Source organism: Oncorhynchus clarkii, chromosome 12 (genome assembly GCF_045791955.1).
Source record: "Oncorhynchus clarkii lewisi isolate Uvic-CL-2024 chromosome 12, UVic_Ocla_1.0, whole genome shotgun sequence".
In the NCBI taxonomy this organism is placed as follows: Eukaryota; Metazoa; Chordata; class Actinopteri; order Salmoniformes; family Salmonidae; genus Oncorhynchus; species Oncorhynchus clarkii.
This window is the reverse complement of record NC_092158.1, coordinates 88,006,842-88,025,334: the sequence shown is the minus strand read 5'-3', so window position 1 is coordinate 88,025,334 and position 18,493 is coordinate 88,006,842. Positions and strand designations below refer to the sequence as shown.

The 18,493-nt window shown below is 45.6% G+C and overlaps 1 protein-coding gene across 2 annotated transcripts; it reads right to left on the bottom strand.

Annotated features, from left to right (window-relative positions):
• Window positions 1-244: 244 nt before the first annotated feature.
• LOC139421588 (monocarboxylate transporter 6-like) lies at window positions 245-17,111 on the bottom strand. 2 transcript variants are annotated; one of them, XM_071172632.1, is made up of 6 exons: window positions 16,961-17,111; window positions 14,760-15,402; window positions 6,591-6,731; window positions 5,862-6,477; window positions 5,444-5,700; window positions 245-1,122 (listed from the first exon to the last, which is right to left on the bottom strand). In XM_071172632.1, the coding sequence occupies exons 1-6, from the start codon at window positions 17,027-17,029 to the stop codon at window positions 605-607; spliced, it is 2,244 nt and encodes a 747-aa protein (XP_071028733.1). In that variant the 5' UTR covers window positions 17,030-17,111; the 3' UTR covers window positions 245-604. The 2 variants fall into 2 exon arrangements, with proteins under 2 accessions (XP_071028733.1, XP_071028734.1); XM_071172633.1 differs by lacking the exon at window positions 16,961-17,111 and adding an exon at window positions 16,396-16,557.
• Between the last annotated feature and the right edge of the window lie 1,382 nt (window positions 17,112-18,493).

The window sequence follows — 18,493 nt, the reverse complement described above, 5'->3', positions numbered from 1 at the left end:
CTGTAGCGTCTACTAGTGGGCCGTATGTTAGACAGTCCTACTGTAGCCTCTACTAGTGGGCCGTATGTTAGACAGTTCTACTGTAGCGTCTACTAGTGGGCCGTATGTTAGACAGTCCTACTGTAGCGTCTACTAGTGGGTCTGAATGAAACAGGGATGTTGTGTCATTCAGCCTCATGTGTCTGTTGATGAAAACGAGAGAGAGAGAGAGAGAGAGAGAGAGAGAGAGAGAGAGAGAGAGAGAGAGAGAGAGAGAGAGAGAGAGAGACTTCCAAATCCAGACTAAATCTGTGTGCAAACCCTGTGTTGTGAATGCCTGTGTACGTACATACGTACATACATAGGAATCACAGTGATGATAACAGTAGTGTATGTGTAACCTCCCAGTTCTTCCCTCTGAAGACAGCAGACACCACAGAGATCCTTCATTGATTCATCATAGTGAGGCGTTACACAGTGAGCAGTTCCTGTGATATGCTGCAGCTCCTACAGGCCAAGGCTCATGGAAGGCTACCTCCTTATTTCATTCTCATTCTAGATGTAATTCTAAGGCAGGCAGGTAGACAGTTTGTCTTACTGGGTTACACACGTGCATATTAGTAAGTCACACGTTGCTGACACAAACAGTGTCCGCTGATCTCCCTCCCTGTGTAGAAGGAACATGGCTGTACTGGCAGTCAGGGACTAGGCTGATAGCAGGCTTCCCTCTCTGTGTAGAAGGAACATGGTTGTACTGGCAGTCAGGGACTAGGCTGATAGCAGGCTTCCCTCCCTGTGTAGAAGGAACATGGCTGTACTGGCAGTCAGGGACTAGGCTGATAGCAGGCTTCCCTCCCTGTGTAGAAGGAACATGGCTGTACTGGCAGTCAGGGACTAGGCTGATAGCAGGCTTCCCTCCCTGTGTAGAAGGAACATGGCTGTACTGGCAGTCAGGGACTAGGCTGATAGCAGGCTTCTGTTGGTACGCAGCAGCAGCAGGACCTGCTCTCTTCTTCTCTTCCCTTTTCTTCTGTCTGTCCAGATAGTAGAACGATGCGATGAGGAAGAGGCCAGAGGAGGAGACAGTCACACTGCAGGCATAGAACACATAAGAGTAGTGTCCTGTACTGTCCACCAACATGCCTGGAAGAGAGGGACATGGCAACAGGCACAGCGTTAGGAAAGACTTGGGGAACACTTCATTTGAAGGGTACCTACATTACCATGTCATGGCACGTTCATAACCACACAAAACAGTTCATAAGCAGGACATAAAAGCATTTCCTAGAAGGCTTGTATCAACAACCACACGTGGTGCTACGACAGTGAAAGAACAGCTATATATATATATATATTTAAGCGTGTCGGTGTGTGTCCTCATAACACATTCCTCTGTACTGGATGCTAGTTCAGTACAGCTCTGCCAGGACCCACTGAGCACAGGGCTAGTCGGCTACTACCAGGCGTTGACATTAGAGTTGCCATGGCGCTGGAAACCAGAGACCACCTTAGGAGCTCAGCAGGGGAACACTAGGCCACGCCCTCCTCCAGTCAGCCTGCCCCAGAGCCGTTCCCTGTCGACCCAGACCTTCCTACCCGCCTGACGCACGCACGCACGCACGCACAGACACACGCGCAAACATACTCCCACGCACACACAGACACACACGCACATTGTGGAAACCAGAGCACATGACCCGTTCACATCCCGAGCTAGACATGGGAATCCAGCAGAAAGAACATTCCATTTCCCCGTGTGACAAAACTCATAGTCTCCCCAGTCCTCACATAACAGGTTATTACTGGGCATAACTCATACCCTCCCCAGTCCTCATATAACAGGTTTATACCCTCCCCAGTCCTCACATACCAGGTTTATACTGGGCATAACTCATACCCTCCCCAGTCCTCACATAACAGGTTTATACCCTCCCCAGTCCTCATATAACAGGTTTATACTGGGCATAACTCATACCCTCCCCAGTCCTCATATAACAGGTTTATACTGGGCATAACTCATACCCTCCCCAGTCCTCATATACCAGGTTTATACTGGGCATAACTCATACCCTCCCCAGTCCTCACATAACAGGTTTATACCCTCCCCAGTCCTCACATAACAGGTTAATACTGGGCTTAACTCATACCCTCCCCAGTCCTCACATACCAGGTTTATACTGGGCACAACTCATACCCTCCCCAGTCCTCACATAACAGGTTTATACCCTCCCCAGTCCTCATATAACAGGTTTATACTGGGCATAACTCATACCCTCCCCAGTCCTCATATACCAGGTTTATACTGGGCATAACTCATACCCTCCTCAGTCCTCATATACCAGGTTTATACTGGGCATAACTCATACCCTCCCCAGTCCTCACATAACAGGTTTATACCCTCCCCAGTCCTCATATAATAGGTTAATACTGGGCATAACTCATACCCTCCCCAGTCCTCATATACCAGGTTTATACTGGGCTTAACTCATACCCTCCCCAGTCCTCACATAACATAACAGGTTATTACTGGGCATAACTCATACCCTCCCCAGTCCTCATATAACAGGTTAATACTGGGCATAACTCATACCCTCCCCAGTCCTCATATAACAGGTTATTACTGGGCATAACTCATACCCTCCCCAGTCCTCACATAACAGGTTTATACCCTCCCCAGTCCTAACATAACAGGTTAATACTTGGCATAACTCATACCCTCCCCAGTCCTCATATAACAGGTTTATACTGGGCTTAACTCATACCCTCCCCAGTCCTCACATACCAGGTTTATACTGGGCATAACTCATACCCTCCCCAGTCCTCACATAACAGGTTTATACCCTCCCCAGTCCTCACATAACAGGTTAATACTTGGCATAACTCATACCCTCCCCAGTCCTCACATACCAGGTTTATACTGGGCATAACTCATACCCTCTCCAGTCCTCATATAACAGGTTTATACTGGGCATAACTCATACCCTCCCCAGTCCTCATATAACAGGTTTATACTGGGCATAACTCATACCCTCCCCAGTCCTCATATAACAGGTTTATACTGGGCATTACTCATACCCTCCCCAGTCCTCATATAACAGGTTTATACTGGGCATAACTCATACCCTCCCCAGTCCTCATATAACAGGTTTATACTGGGCATAACTCATACCCTCCCCAGTCCTCATATAACATAACGGGTTTATACTGGGCTTAACTCATACCCTCCCCAGTCCTCACATAACAGGCTTATACTGGGCTTAACTCATACCCTCCCCAGTCCTCACATAACAGGTTGATACTGGGCATAACTCATACCCTCCCCAGTCCTCATATAACAGGTTTATACTGGGCATAACTCATACCCTCCCCAGTCCTCATATAACATAATGGGTTTATACTGGGCTTAACTCATACCCTCCCCAGTCCTCACATAACATAACAGGTTTATACTGGGCATAACTCATACCCTCCCCAGTCCTCATATAACAGGTTTATACTGGGCATAACTCATACCCTCCCCAGTCCTCATATAACATAACAGGTTTATACTGGGCATAACTTGACAAGAACCTTAACATGTATGTCTATATGAGTCACTGTGTCCACCACACCTGTTGTTGTGCTGACCACCTGCTGACCAACAATGACTGTAGATAACATGTAGTAGGGGAAGTCATTGATTCGGTACCACAGACAAATAATCCACACATAGGACTTGAACAGATGCCATAGACTAGAAGACCATACTGTCCCAAACACTTTATTACTTTTGGCGTACCACACCCCCCTATAGCCCCACAGTGGCGTACCACACCCCCCTATAGCCCCCACAGTGGCGTACCACACCCCCCTATAGCCCCCACAGTGGTGTACCACACCCCCCTATAGCCCCCACAGTGGTGTACCACACACCCCTATAGCCCCACAGTGGTGTACCACACGCCCCAATTGCCCCCACAGTGGCGTACCACACCCCCCTATAGCCCCACAACCCCCCACTCCCCCCTATAGCCCCCACAACCCCCCACTCCCCCCTATAGCCCCCCACCCCCCCTATAGCCCCCAACCCCCCACTCCTCCCTATAGCCCCCACAACCCCCCACTCCCCCCTATAGCCCCCCCCCCCCCCCCCCCTATAGCCCCCAACCCCCCACTCCCCCCTATAGCCCCCACAGTGGTGTACCACACCCCCCTATAGCCCCCCACCCCCCACTCCCCAGATAGCATATGAACATGTCATAAGCCATGTAAAGAATATATACATAATTCAAGAAAATGAGCTGTAAACCTGAAAATTTTTATCTTTGTCTGATGGCATAGCCCCCACAGTGGCGTACCACACCCCCCTATAGCCCCCACAGTGGCGTACCACACCCCCCTATAGTCCCCACAGTGGTGTCCCACACCCCCCTATAGCCCCCACAGTGGTGTACCACACACCCCTATAGCCCCACAGTGGTGTACCACACGCCCCTATTGCCCCCACAGTGGCGTACCACACCCCCCACAACCCCCCACTCCCCAGATAGCCCCCACAGTGGCCTACCACACCCCCCTATAGCCCCCACAGTGGTGTACCACACCCCCCTATAGCCCCCACAGTGGTGTACCACACCCCCCTATAGCCCCCACAACCCCCCACTCCCCCACAACCCCCCACTCCCCCCTATAGCCCCCCACCCCCCCTATAGCCCCCAACCCCCCACTCCTCCCTATAGCCCCCACAACCCCCCACTCCCCCCTATAGCCCCCCACCCCCCCTATAGCCCCCAACCCCCCACTCCTCCCTATAGCCCCCACAACCCCCCACTCCCCCCTATAGCCCCCAACCCCCCACCCCACCCCATAGCCCCCCACCCCCCCCTATAGCCCCCAACCCCCCACTCCCCCCTATAGCCCCCACAGTGGTGTACCACACCCCCCTATAGCCCCCACAGTGGTGTACCACACCCCCCTATAGCCCCCCACCCCCCACTCCCCAGATAGCATATGAACATGTCATAAGCCATGTAAAGAATATATACATAATTCAAGAAAATGAGCTGTAAACCTGAAAATGTTTATCTTTGTCTGATGGCATAGCCCCCACAGTGGCGTACCACACCCCCCTATAGCCCCCACAGTGGTGTACCACACCCCCCTATAGCCCCCACAGTGGCGTACCACACCCCCCTATAGCCCCCAGTGGCGTACCACACCCCCCCTATAGCCCCCACAACCCCCCACCCCCTCCTATAGCCCCCCCCCCCCCCCCTATAGCCCCCAACCCCCCACACCCCCCTATAGCCCCCACAGTGGTGTACCACACCCCCCTATAGTGGGGTACCACACCCCCCCATAGCCCACACAGTGGTGTACCACACCCCCCTATAGCCCCCACAGTGGCGTACCACAGCCCTCTATTGCCCCCCCCATGGCATAATGTGTAGCGGTACAATCCTGACAGGAGCGGCACACACAGTACCTGCGAGCGGCGGTCCAATCAGCAGTGTTCCACTCTCTAACATACTGATGAGACCCAGGGCAGAGGGGAACCGGCTCATCTCCACCGTCTCCATCAGCACCGTGAAGAGCAGAGAGCCAATCACAGACATGGACAGACCAAAGATGACCACGTAGATCAGGAGCACGGGGAAGGTGGCGGCCGCACCACAGATACTGTTACTCAGCCCGTTGACCAGGAGGGCTACCGCAAACACATACACAAAACAGCCACTGCCCCTGAGAGGAGGAGGAGGAGGAAGAGAACCAATTTATTATCCATATTAGTTTTCAGATCACATCATTTTCTATTAAATGTTTTCTTGCTTGGGATTCGAACCAGCAACCCTCGGGTCCAGTTGCTGACCCACTCCTAACCTCTAACATCCAGGCTACAGTACCTGAAGCGCGGCAGGCCGAAGAAGACAGCCGCCACGGGTCTCACAGCAATGTTAACCAGGCCCAGTACGGCCATCAGTAGCGCGGCTCGGTCCTGTTCCATACCATTGGCTGTAGCATAGGGCACCAGGTAGACCAGGGGAACTACAAACCCCAACATCATCCACGTCACTCCCAGGGCGTAGGCACGGTAACGAGGGTTACTGACCAACAGGTCAAAGGCCATGTGTCTCCGTAGGAACACGACAAGGTCACTGAACGCTGTCCTAAGTCTTGTCTTAATTCCCTCCTTCTCCTGTTGGAGAGGACCTTTGATTGGTTGCTTGCTGAGCCCCTGGGCAGCCTTGTTAGTGAGTGTCCTCTGGGCTCCACTGTGTTTGGCCCCCAGGGGCCTCATGACAGCCCCACACACGCAGCAGTTCAGCAGCAGCCCTCCCAGGACCAGGAAGCTGCCTCTCCAGCCAAACTGGCCCAGCAGGAAGTTGGCCAGCAGGGGTAAGGTGCTGAGGCCCAGGGCCGTGCCGGTGGACGACATGGCGTTGGCAAATGCCCGCCGCCTCAAAAAGTAGTGGCCCATCATGGTCACAGAGGGCTGGAAGGACAGGCAGAACCCCAACCCTGTATGAGGAGGACAGAGGAACTGATGAGGATGACTCATAATGCCCCATAGAAAGAAGGAGACATCTTATATTGGGGGGTTATAGTGTGTGTGTGTGTGTGTACCCTCTGACCTGCGATGATGCTGGTGATGTAGAGTTCTGTGATGGTTCTGACCAGGGCACTGACCACCATGCCTAGTCCACTCAGAACCCCTCCCACCATCACCGTTACCCGGCAACCAAAGCGTTCCACGAGCACACTGCATAGTGGACCTGGAGAGACAGGAAAACAACGTTCAATCACAACACACACACACACACACACACACACACACACACACACACACACACACACACATACACACATACACACACACACACACAGGAAAACAATGTTCAATCACAATACACACACACACACACACACACACCTGGAGAGTGGAGAGACAAGAAAACAATGTTCAATCACAATACACACATTAACACACCACACACTCCCCAAAAGCATACAATGGACTGATTAGCATATCAGATCACAATAATTAGCATCATCAATGCATTATCCCTGAACATGGAACAATAGTCTGCAAATAGAGGACAGGACGCTGTTCGTTTCCACTAAAACACAGCTGCTGAAACCCACTCTGAAACGTCGTTCAGCAGACACTACCTCCCCATGCCGGGAGCGTCTGGTGGACCACAGCTTCAAACTATATAACTACAAATCAGTTCACTCCCCAGTCGGCCAGACTTGTTAGTTGGTGTTACAGGCTTATGTGCATGTGCTAACCACAATTAGCCTGGGAATAGGTCATGAGTTTACCCAGACAGGGACAGGTGTCTAAGTGTACAGGCTCTTACAATAATGTGATCAGAAACACATGATCTGAATGATCATCTTCCAGCTCTTCAATCCAACTCTCCAAGACAGACCAAAGCTAACAGGAGTACCTATCAGGCTAATTGATTCAAACGAACATGAGATTCAGAGTACTAAGAACTGAGAACTCTTGGTACTGTCTTTGATGTGGGAATAATGAGTCCATTCTTTGTGCCGTCTCATCTGTGCTCTTGTCATGATAATGTCTGCTCCAGTCATGTGGTCTAGTCTGGTCTCTGTCATGATAATGTCTGCTCCAGTCATGTGGTCTAGTCTGGTCTCTAAGAATGTTCCTCAGTCCTTGGTGAACCCTATCCCCCCCTCCAGCTCTTTCTTAGTCTCCCTAGGCAGATGGGTTGCCTCCCACATGAACAGTGTTCTGACATACGCTTTGGCCCTAGGTCTGGGACTTCCGAGACTATTTCTGAAACTATCTCTCCATCTATTTTTCCCTCCATTTCCGTCTCTCCTTCCATCTCTCCCTCTGTCCCTACAACCATCCCTCCCTTTCATCTCTCCCTCAGTGTCCTCCAGATTAATTTGGTTAAAACCAAATCCTGTCCACTGGAAAATCGTTGCAGCCTTAAAAATCATACTATCTTGGTCCAACTGAGAGAGAAAAATCTCCAGTTTGCCACACAGGCACTACATTCATTTTCCCAATATGACACATGATGCTGGTTCTCATCAGTTGTTGACTAAAAGCACTGCTAGCCAAGAACACATACTTACAATTGACTCATTTAGCAGACACTCTTATCCAGAGCAACTTACAGTAGTGAGAGCATATATTTTCATACTGGTCCCCCGTGGGAATCAAACCTACAACCCTGGAGTTGCAAGCACCATGCTCTACCAACTGAGCCACACCAGACCACACACCTATTTAACCTTTGACAACTAGAAATGAAGAACACTGACATTACGCAACAATAATTACACGAATTCAGAATCTACAGTCATGACATTGGATCAACTGGAGGTTTAATATCGATGGATCAACAGGAGGTTTAATATCGATGGATCAACAGGAGGTTTAATATCGATGGATCAACAGGAGGTTTAATATAGATGGATCAACAGGAGGTTTAATATCGATGGATCAACTGGAGGTTTAATATAGATGGATCAACTGGAGGTTTAATATAGATGGATCAACAGGAGGTTTAATATCGATGGATCAACAGGAGGTTTAATATAGATGGATCAACAGGAGGTTTAATATCGATGGATCAACTGGAGGTTTAATATCGATGGATCAACAGGAGGTTTAATATCGATGGATCAACTGGAGGTTTAATATAGATGGATCAACAGGAGGTTTAATATCGATGGATCAACAGGAGGTTTAATATCGATGGATCAACAGGAGGTTTAATATAGATGGATCAACTGGAGGTTTAATATAGATGGATCAACAGGAGGTTTAATATCGATGGATCAACAGGAGGTTTAATATCGATGGATCAACAGGAGGTTTAATATAGATGGAACAGGAGGTTTAATATCGATGGATCAACAGGAGGTTTAATATAGATGGATCAACAGGAGGTTTAATATAGATGGATCAAGTGTAGGTTTAATATAGATGGATCAACTGGAGGTTTAATATAGATGGATCAACTGGAGGTCTAATATAGATGGATCAACAGGAGGTTTAATATAGATGGATCAACAGGAGGTTTAATATCGATGGATCAACAGGAGGTCTAATATCGATGGATCAACTGGAGGTTTAATATAGATGGATCAACTGGAGGTTTAATATAGATGGATCAACTGGAGGTTTAATATAGATGGATCAACTGGAGGTTTAATATAGATGGATCAACTGGAGGTTTAATATAGATGGATCAACTGGAGGTTTAATATAGATGGATCAACAGGAGGTTTACTATAGATGGATCAACTGGAGGATTAATATAGATGGATCAAGTGGAGGTTTAATATAGATGGATCAACAGGAGGTTTAATATAGATGGATCAACAGGAGGTTTAATATAGATGGATCAACAGGAGGTTTAATATTGATGGATCAAGTGGAGGTTTAATATAGATGGATCAACTGGAGGTTTAATATAGATGGATCAACTGGAGGTTTAATATAGATGGATCAACAGGAGGTTTAATATAGATGGATCAACTGGAGGTTTAATATAGATGGATCAACTGGAGGTTTAATATAGATGGATCAACTGGAGGTTTAATATAGATGGATCAACTGGAGGTTTAATATAGATGGATCAACAGGAGGTTTAATATAGATGGAACAGGAGGTTTAATATAGATGGATCAACAGGAGGTTTAATATCGATGGATCAACTGGAGGTTTAATATAGATGGAACAGGAGGTTTAATATAGATGGATCAACTGGAGGTTATAATAAATAAACTTGTTATAATCTCCACCCGGCACAGCCAGAAGAGGACTGGCCACCCCACATAGCCTGGTTCCTCTCTAGGTTTCTTCCTAGGTTTTGGCCTTTCTAGGGAGTTTTTCCTAGCCACCGTGCTTCTACACCTGCATTGCTTGCTGTTTGGGGTTTTAGGCTGGGTTTCTGTACAGCACTTTGAGATATCAGCTGATGTACGAAGGGCTATATAAATAAATTTGATTTGATTTGAGGTTTAATATAGATGGAACAGGAGGTTTAATATCGATGGATCAACAGGAGGTTTAATATAGATGGATCAACTGGAGGTTTAATATAGATGGATCAAGTGTAGGTTTAATATAGATGGATCAACTGGAGGTTTAATATAGATGGATCAACTGGAGGTCTAATATAGATGGATCAACAGGAGGTTTAATATAGATGGATCAACAGGAGGTTTAATATCGATGGATCAACAGGAGGTCTAATATCGATGGATCAACTGGAGGTTTAATATAGATGGATCAACTGGAGGTTTAATATAGATGGATCAACTGGAGGTTTAATATAGATGGATCAACTGGAGGTTTAATATAGATGGATCAACTGGAGGTTTAATATAGATGGATCAACAGGAGGTCTAATATCAATGGATCAACTGGAGGTTTAATATAGATGGATCAACTGGAGGTTTAATATAGATGGATCAACTGGAGGTTTAATATCGATGGATCAACAGGAGGTTTAATATCGATGGATCAACTGGAGGTTTAATATCGATGGATCAACAGGAGGTTTAATATCGATGCATCAACTGGAGGTTTAATATAGATGGATCAAATGGAGGTTTAATATAGATGGATCAACAGGAGGTTTAATATCGATGGATCAACAGGAGGTCTAATATAGATGGATCAACTGGAGGTTTAATATCGATGGATCAACAGGAGGTTTAATATAGATGGATCAACTGGAGGTTTAATATAGATGGATCAACTGGAGGTTTAATATCGATGGATCAACTGGAGGTTTAATATCGATGGATCAACAGGAGGTTTAATATCGATGCATCAACTGGAGGTTTAATATAGATGGATCAAGTGGAGGTTTAATATAGATGGATCAACAGGAGGTTTAATATCGATGGATCAACAGGAGGTCTAATATAGATGGATCAACAGGAGGTTTAATATCGATGGATCAACAGGAGGTTTAATATAGATGGATCAACTGGAGGTTTAATATAGATGGATCAACTGGAGGTTTAATATCGATGGATCAACTGGAGGTTTAATATCGATGGATCAACAGGAGGTTTAATATCGATGGATCAACAGGAGGTTTAATATAGATGGATCAAGTGGAGATTTAATATCGATGGATCAACAGGAGGTTTAATATCGATGGATCAACAGGAGGTTTAATATCGATGGATCAACAGGAGGTTTAATATCGATGGATCAACAGGAGGTTTAATATCGATGGATCAACAGGAGGTTTAATATCGATGGATCAACAGGAGGTTTAATATAGATGGATCAACAGGAGGTTTAATATCGATGGATCAACTGGAGGTTTAATATCGATGGATCAACAGGAGGTTTAATATCGATGCATCAACTGGAGGTTTAATATAGATGGATCAACTGGAGGTTTAATATAGATGGATCAACTGGAGGTTTAATATAGATGGATCAACAGGAGGTTTAATATTGATGGATCAACAGGAGGTCTAATATAGATGGATCAACTGGAGGTTTAATATCGATGGATCAACAGGAGGTTTAATATCGATGGATCAACAGGAGGTTTAATATAGATGGATCAACTGGAGGTTTAATATCGATGGATCAACTGGAGGTTTAATATCGATGGATCAACTGGAGGTTTAATATCGATGGATCAACAGGAGGTTTAATATCGATGGATCAACAGGAGGTTTAATATCGATGGATCAACTGGAGGTTTAATATAGATGGATCAACAGGAGGTTTAATATAGATGGATCAACAGGAGGTTTAATATAGATGGATCAACAGGAGGTTTAATATCGATGGATCAACAGGAGGTTTAATATCGATGGATCAACAGGAGGTTTAATATCGATGGATCAACAGGAGGTTTAATATCGATGGATCAACAGGAGGTTTAATATCGATGGATCAACAGGAGGTTTAATATCGATGGATCAACAGGAGGTTTAATATAGATGGATCAACAGGAGGTTTAATATAGATGGATCAACTGGAGGTTTAATATCGATGGATCAACAGGAGGTTTAATATAGATGGATCAACTGGAGGTTTAATATAGATGGATCAACTGGAGGTTTAATATCGATGGATCAACTGGAGGTTTAATATCGATGGATCAACAGGAGGTTTAATATCGATGGATCAACAGGAGGTTTAATATAGATGGATCAAGTGGAGATTTAATATCGATGGATCAACAGGAGGTTTAATATCGATGGATCAACAGGAGGTTTAATATCGATGGATCAACAGGAGGTTTAATATCGATGGATCAACAGGAGGTTTAATATCGATGGATCAACAGGAGGTTTAATATCAATGGATCAACAGGAGGTTTAATATAGATGGATCAACAGGAGGTTTAATATCGATGGATCAACTGGAGGTTTAATATCGATGGATCAACAGCAGGTTTAATATCGATGCATCAACTGGAGGTTTAATATAGATGGATCAACTGGAGGTTTAATATAGATGGATCAACTGGAGGTTTAATATAGATGGATCAACAGGAGGTTTAATATCGATGGATCAACAGGAGGTCTAATATAGATGGATCAACAGGAGGTTTAATATCGATGGATCAACAGGAGGTTTAATATAGATGGATCAACTGGAGGTTTAATATCGATGGATCAACTGGAGGTTTAATATCGATGGATCAACTGGAGGTTTAATATCGATGGATCAACAGGAGGTTTAATATCGATGGATCAACAGGAGGTTTAATATAGATGGATCAACTGGAGGTTTAATATAGATGGATCAACAGGAGGTTTAATATAGATGGATCAACTGGAGGTTTAATATCGATGGATCAACAGGAGGTTTAATATCGATGGATCAAGTGGAGATTTAATATCGATGGATCAACAGGAGGTTTAATATCGATGGATCAACAGGAGGTTTAATATCGATGGATCAACAGGAGGTTTAATATCGATGGATCAACTGGAGGTTTAATATAGATGGATCAACAGGAGGTTTAATATAGATGGATCAACAGGAGGTTTAATTATAGATGGATCAACAGGAGGTTTAATATCGATGGATCAACAGGAGGTTTAATATAGATGGATCAACAGGAGGTTTAATATCGATGGATCAACAGGAGGTTTAATATCGATGGATCAACAGGAGGTTTAATATAGATGGATCAACAGGAGGTTTAATATAGATGGATCAACAGGAGGTTTAATATAGATGGATCAACAGGAGGTTTAATATAGATGGATCAACAGGAGGTTTAATATCGATGGATCAACTGGAGGTCTAATATCGATGGATCAAGTGGAGATTTCCACTATCATATTACTTCAGTGAATCACCATTTAATGTTCCTCTTGGCTTTAGTTCTCCTCAGCAGGAAGAGAAAGATGAGGAACAGGAGGGAGGGTCAGGGTGATAGAAAGAGGAGGAATGAGAGGGAGGGAGGGTCAGGGTGATAGAAAGAGGAGGGAGGGAGGGTCAGGGTGATAGAAAGAGGAGGAATGAGAGGGAGGGAGGGTCAGGTTGATAGAAAGAGGAGGAAGGGGAGAGAGGGAGGGTCAGGGTGATAGAGGAGGAATGAGAGGGAGGGAGGGTCAGGTTGATAGAAAGAGGAGGAATGAGAGGGAGAGAGGGTCAGGGTGATAGAAAGAGGAGGAATGAGAGGGAAGGAGGGTCAGGGTGATAGAAAGAGGAGGAATGAGAGGGAGGGGGGAGGGTCAGGGTGATAGAAAGAGGAGGAATGAGAGGGAGGGAGGGTCAGGGAGGGAGATAGATAAATAAACAGTGGGCCACCAGAACAATGGACTACTGGTCCTGTCTGGCCCGTCTGGCCCTGAGCTACCGCCCTGTAATAACAAACAGAGGCTGAGTCATACACAACCCAACACACAAAAACACCGCGGCACGTCTGAACCTGGGCCGTCCGTTCTCACACACACGCACACACCCGGGCCCGAACAGAAAGCATCCGCACTGTTACCAGAACTCTTCGCCTAACCTCTCACCCTTACTCTAAACACACAGCCTGCAAGGAAACACCCTATACTCCCCCTGTGTGTCCAGTTAGTGTCCAGTGTGTGTATGGTACATCTGAACCTGGGCCGTTCCCACAGGCGCAGGGTCACGGAAAGAGAGTTACCAGAACTCTTCACCTTAACCCCTCACATTTACTGTAAATCTACAGCCTGCCAGAAAAACTGACTAACACTTCATCTGTGTGTGTCCTGTGGGTTTGTGTCGAGTGTGTGTGTGTGTGTCCTGTGGGTTTGTGTCGAGTGTGTGTGTGTGTGTGTATTTCTGTGTCAACATACATTGAGGTGAAAGATAACACACAGTGAATCATTAACCTGTAGTACTGTTTCATTGAAACAGACTGTTATGTATAGGAAGTACTTCAATCAGCCAAATAAAGACACGACAACAAATGTGTACAATCCTACAATGACAACGACAGGTAGCATCGCTACCACCAGTGTGTGTGTGTGTGTGTGTGGGTGTGTGAGTGAGAGAGGGTGAGAGGGTGAGAGAGAGAGAGGGTGAGAGAGAGAGAGAGAGAGAGAGAGAGGGTGAGAGAGGGTGAGAGAGAGAGAAGCAGCAGCAAGATTTGTGACCTGTTGCCACAAGAAAAGGGCAACCAGTGAAGAACAAACACCATTGTAAATACAACCCATATTTTTTTAATTTAATTGAGAGAGGGTGATAGAGAGAGAAGGTGATAGAGAGAGAGGGTGATAGAGAGAGAGATGGTATGTGTTCAATCATGCAACAATGCCTCAATGTACAATGACAGAAGCATCCTCACCACCAGCGTGCAGCACAGCAGTCATGATAGCAGGCACCCAGGACGTCTCTGTGTTGCTGGAGCTGAACTCAGCCTGTAGCTCCGTGTAAAAGATGCCAATACAGGAAGGGAAGGCCAGCGTTAGAGCCAGGACCAGGATAGTAGCCACCAGGACTACCCAGCCCCAGCCCCCATCCGGGGCCACCTGTTGGGCATACCCGTTCCCAGACAGCCCAGCCCCTGGTTCTCCAGTTGGGCCATTGTGGGGTGGTAACCCAGTAAGGTGGTGGTGTTGGAGGGAACCATTCTCCTCCTCGTTTTCCTCCTGCTCCTCTGAGTCACTGTCTGTGCTCCTCCTCACAGTACTGTGGTTCACCCCGGTCCAGTCCTGAGACGTCCGTGTCTCTACCACATCCTCTGACCCACTGGACCCCTCTGCTCCAACTTTGGAACCCCTGGACCCCTCTGCCCTAACCTCGGGTCCCTTAGGCCCCTGGGGGCCCTCTCCTCCACTACCCCTCCTCAGCAGGACTGTGTCGCCCTGGTTATGGTTCTGTCTGGTCCTCTGGGTCCTGTGGGACTGGTTCTGTCTGGCCTCCAACTCCACCCCCTCTGTCATCCTGCCTAGCTGGCTGTGGACTGGGCCTTCTGCTAGATCAGCTTCCTGTGTGGAGGGTGACAGGGAGGGAAGGAGAGATAGATGAGATGGAGGGAAGGAGAGTGGGATGAGAGAGAGAGAGGTAGAGAGAGAGAGAGAGAGAGAGAGAGAGAGAGGTCTGATGTTGTTAGTTACTCAGAGGCAGCAGCAGCCCTGGCTGGCTGTGGTATTGGCTCTGTGTCTAAACAGCCACTGATAATGGATGCAGAGGGACAAAGCAAAGCAGCCTCACTGGCTGAAGATATATTGTAAATGGATCAACTTGAGTAAATGTTCTCCATGAATACCCCAAAAATAGGCTATTAGACAGATCCTTTCTACCAATGCATAAAGGGTGTATAAGAGATCCACCTTTCTTTGTCTCCACTCACTTTTCAGCACCAGTATCTCTACCTGCACATCATCATCTGCACATCTATCACTCCAGTGTTCATTTGCTAAATTGTAATTACTTCACTACTATGGCCTATTTATTGCCTTTCTATTGTGTTATTGACTGTACGTTTGTTTATTCCATGTAATTCCACACCTCAGCAATTTCAAACATTTTTTTCTCAGAAAGGTGAGTTCCAGACATTTCTAAAATTATGCAACATTACCTGTTATTGTTTATGGCCGTCATGAAAAATGGTAACTATGTTGTTGTTTGTGTCGCACTGCTTTGCTTTATGTTGGCCAGGTCACTGTTGTAAATGAGAACTTATTCTCAACTGGCCTACCTGGCTAAATAAAGGTGAAATAAAAATAAATATAATTACATTTTTTTTTAAATCACCAATTAGCCTCAAAGACTACCTACCATATACATGGTAGATAGGATAATAACAAGGATGCACAGTCTATTGCTATAGCTGTAATAAAGTCATATGCAATTGTACATTTAAATAGATTTGAACAGATAAGCAATCTAAATACAAGTAATGTGGCACTCACATTGATTTTAAAATAAATGCATAATGGCTGTAACCTATCCTACACAAATCCCGTTGGTTTTCCTACCTGGAGTGTCCCTGGTCAGCCCGTCAAAAACCCGGCGAGATATTTTACCATTATCATGTCGATGAAGTCAGTGGGTGTTAGCATAATTAATTTACCATGAATACGATTATATCACATTTCACAATTACCCTAAATCGCGCGGCAACACCAATGTTTTCTCGTTGTCCATGTCGGGGCGTCAACACAGAACGCGTTAAATCGCCCGCGGTACGACAGGATGTGTGTGCAGACAGAAAACATATGCCTCTCAATCAGGTAGCGTTGCGTACACTCGCAGTTCTTTCAAAAAACGCTGTCAAACCAAATCCTGGAGAACACCGGAGGATTCAATCGCCTCTCTTGTTCTCAACTTTCATTTGCCGGTCTGCCTGGCAGAAAGCCATCAAACCCAGTCACAGCACTGGATAGGACAAATCTCTCCGGCACCAATATTATCCAATCAGTTTGCCTACAGACAAGCCGTCAACAAAAATCCCCCTTTGTCATTATTGTAATCCCCAGGACTCGTGTTCACTTAATCTAAACTACTTCATAATAAATACAGAATTATCAAGATTAGGTTTACCATATAAAGCCCGGTTGGCTGTTTAACGTATAGTTTCTCGTCAGAGGTCCCTTGCGAATTTGTCTCCATGGGAACAGAACGGCCCGGGTTTCTGGTTTGCACCTGCAGCTCTACAGGATATCAGACCGCAATAAATCTAGAATAATGTAACAATCATTGGCCATTTTGGAAATTAACATAACCTATTACACAATATGTTGCAATAGGTCTAGGCTAAATAATGATATTAACATTATCAGATGACATTTGTCATTGCCTATCCTCGATGATGCAATGTACAATCAGTTGCGGTTCTAGCTTGTATGGTTTTCCCTGGGCGAAACCCCCCGACATTTGGAACAACACAAATAAATAATCATAACATTTAAAACTATATGAATATAAAAAATATATATTAGTAACAAAGTCAAATAGAAACAAATGTTAGTATATAAATAAAAAATATAATCAAATTATTACACTATTCATTTACTACCTTGTCTGCAAGGGGATTCGATCCAGCAACTTTTCGGATACTGGCCCAACCACGAGCCTACCTGCCGCCCTAGGCGTAAGACACCACAAAAGACTGCATATATTACAAAATATCAGCATACTATAGACGTTTTTTTAAGTAGCTGTATACCTTTATCTTTAGCGTGTTTCTCCTCTTTCCACTTTTCCCTGATGGCTTAGACATTTTCTTGTCCATTTGTGTTGAATTGGCACTCGAGCATCAATACATTACCCATCCTCCAACACTGTCAACCAAGAGTCAAGACTACATTACCCATCCTCCAACACTGTTAACCAAGAGTCAAGACTACATTACCCATCCTCCAACACTGTTAACCAAGAGTCAAGACTACATTACCCATCCTCCAACACTGTTAACCAAGAGTCAAGACTACATTACCCATCCTCCAACACTGTCAACCAAGAGTCAAGACTACATTACCCATCCCCCAACACTGTCAACCAAGAGTCAAGACTACATTACGCATCCTCCAACACTGTCAACCAAGAGTCAAGACTACATTACCCATCCTCCAACACTGTCAACCAAGAGTCAAGACTACATTACCCATCCTCCAACACTGTCAACCAAGAGTCAAGACTACATTACCCATCCTCCAACACTGTCAACCAAGAGTCAAGACTACATTACCCATCCTCCAACACTGTCAACCAAGAGTCAAGACTACATTACCCATCCTCCAACACTGTCAACCAAGAGTCAAGACTACATTACCCATCCTCCAACACTGTCAACAAAGAGTCAAGACTACATTACGCATCCTCCAACACTGTCAACCAAGAGTCAAGACTACATTACCCATCCTCCAACACTGTCAACCAAGAGTCAAGACTAAACCAATTCACCTTGGTGGTGTGCAGACTGGTTTTATATTATTCTTAATTTCGCACAAACTAGGGAAAAAATGCAACAATATGTCTGTGAAACTATACATTCACAGTATTATAAATTGTGGTTTATTTGGTAGCATTTCGTAGTGTGACGGATTTTATTAATTGCATTAGTACTGTATAAAG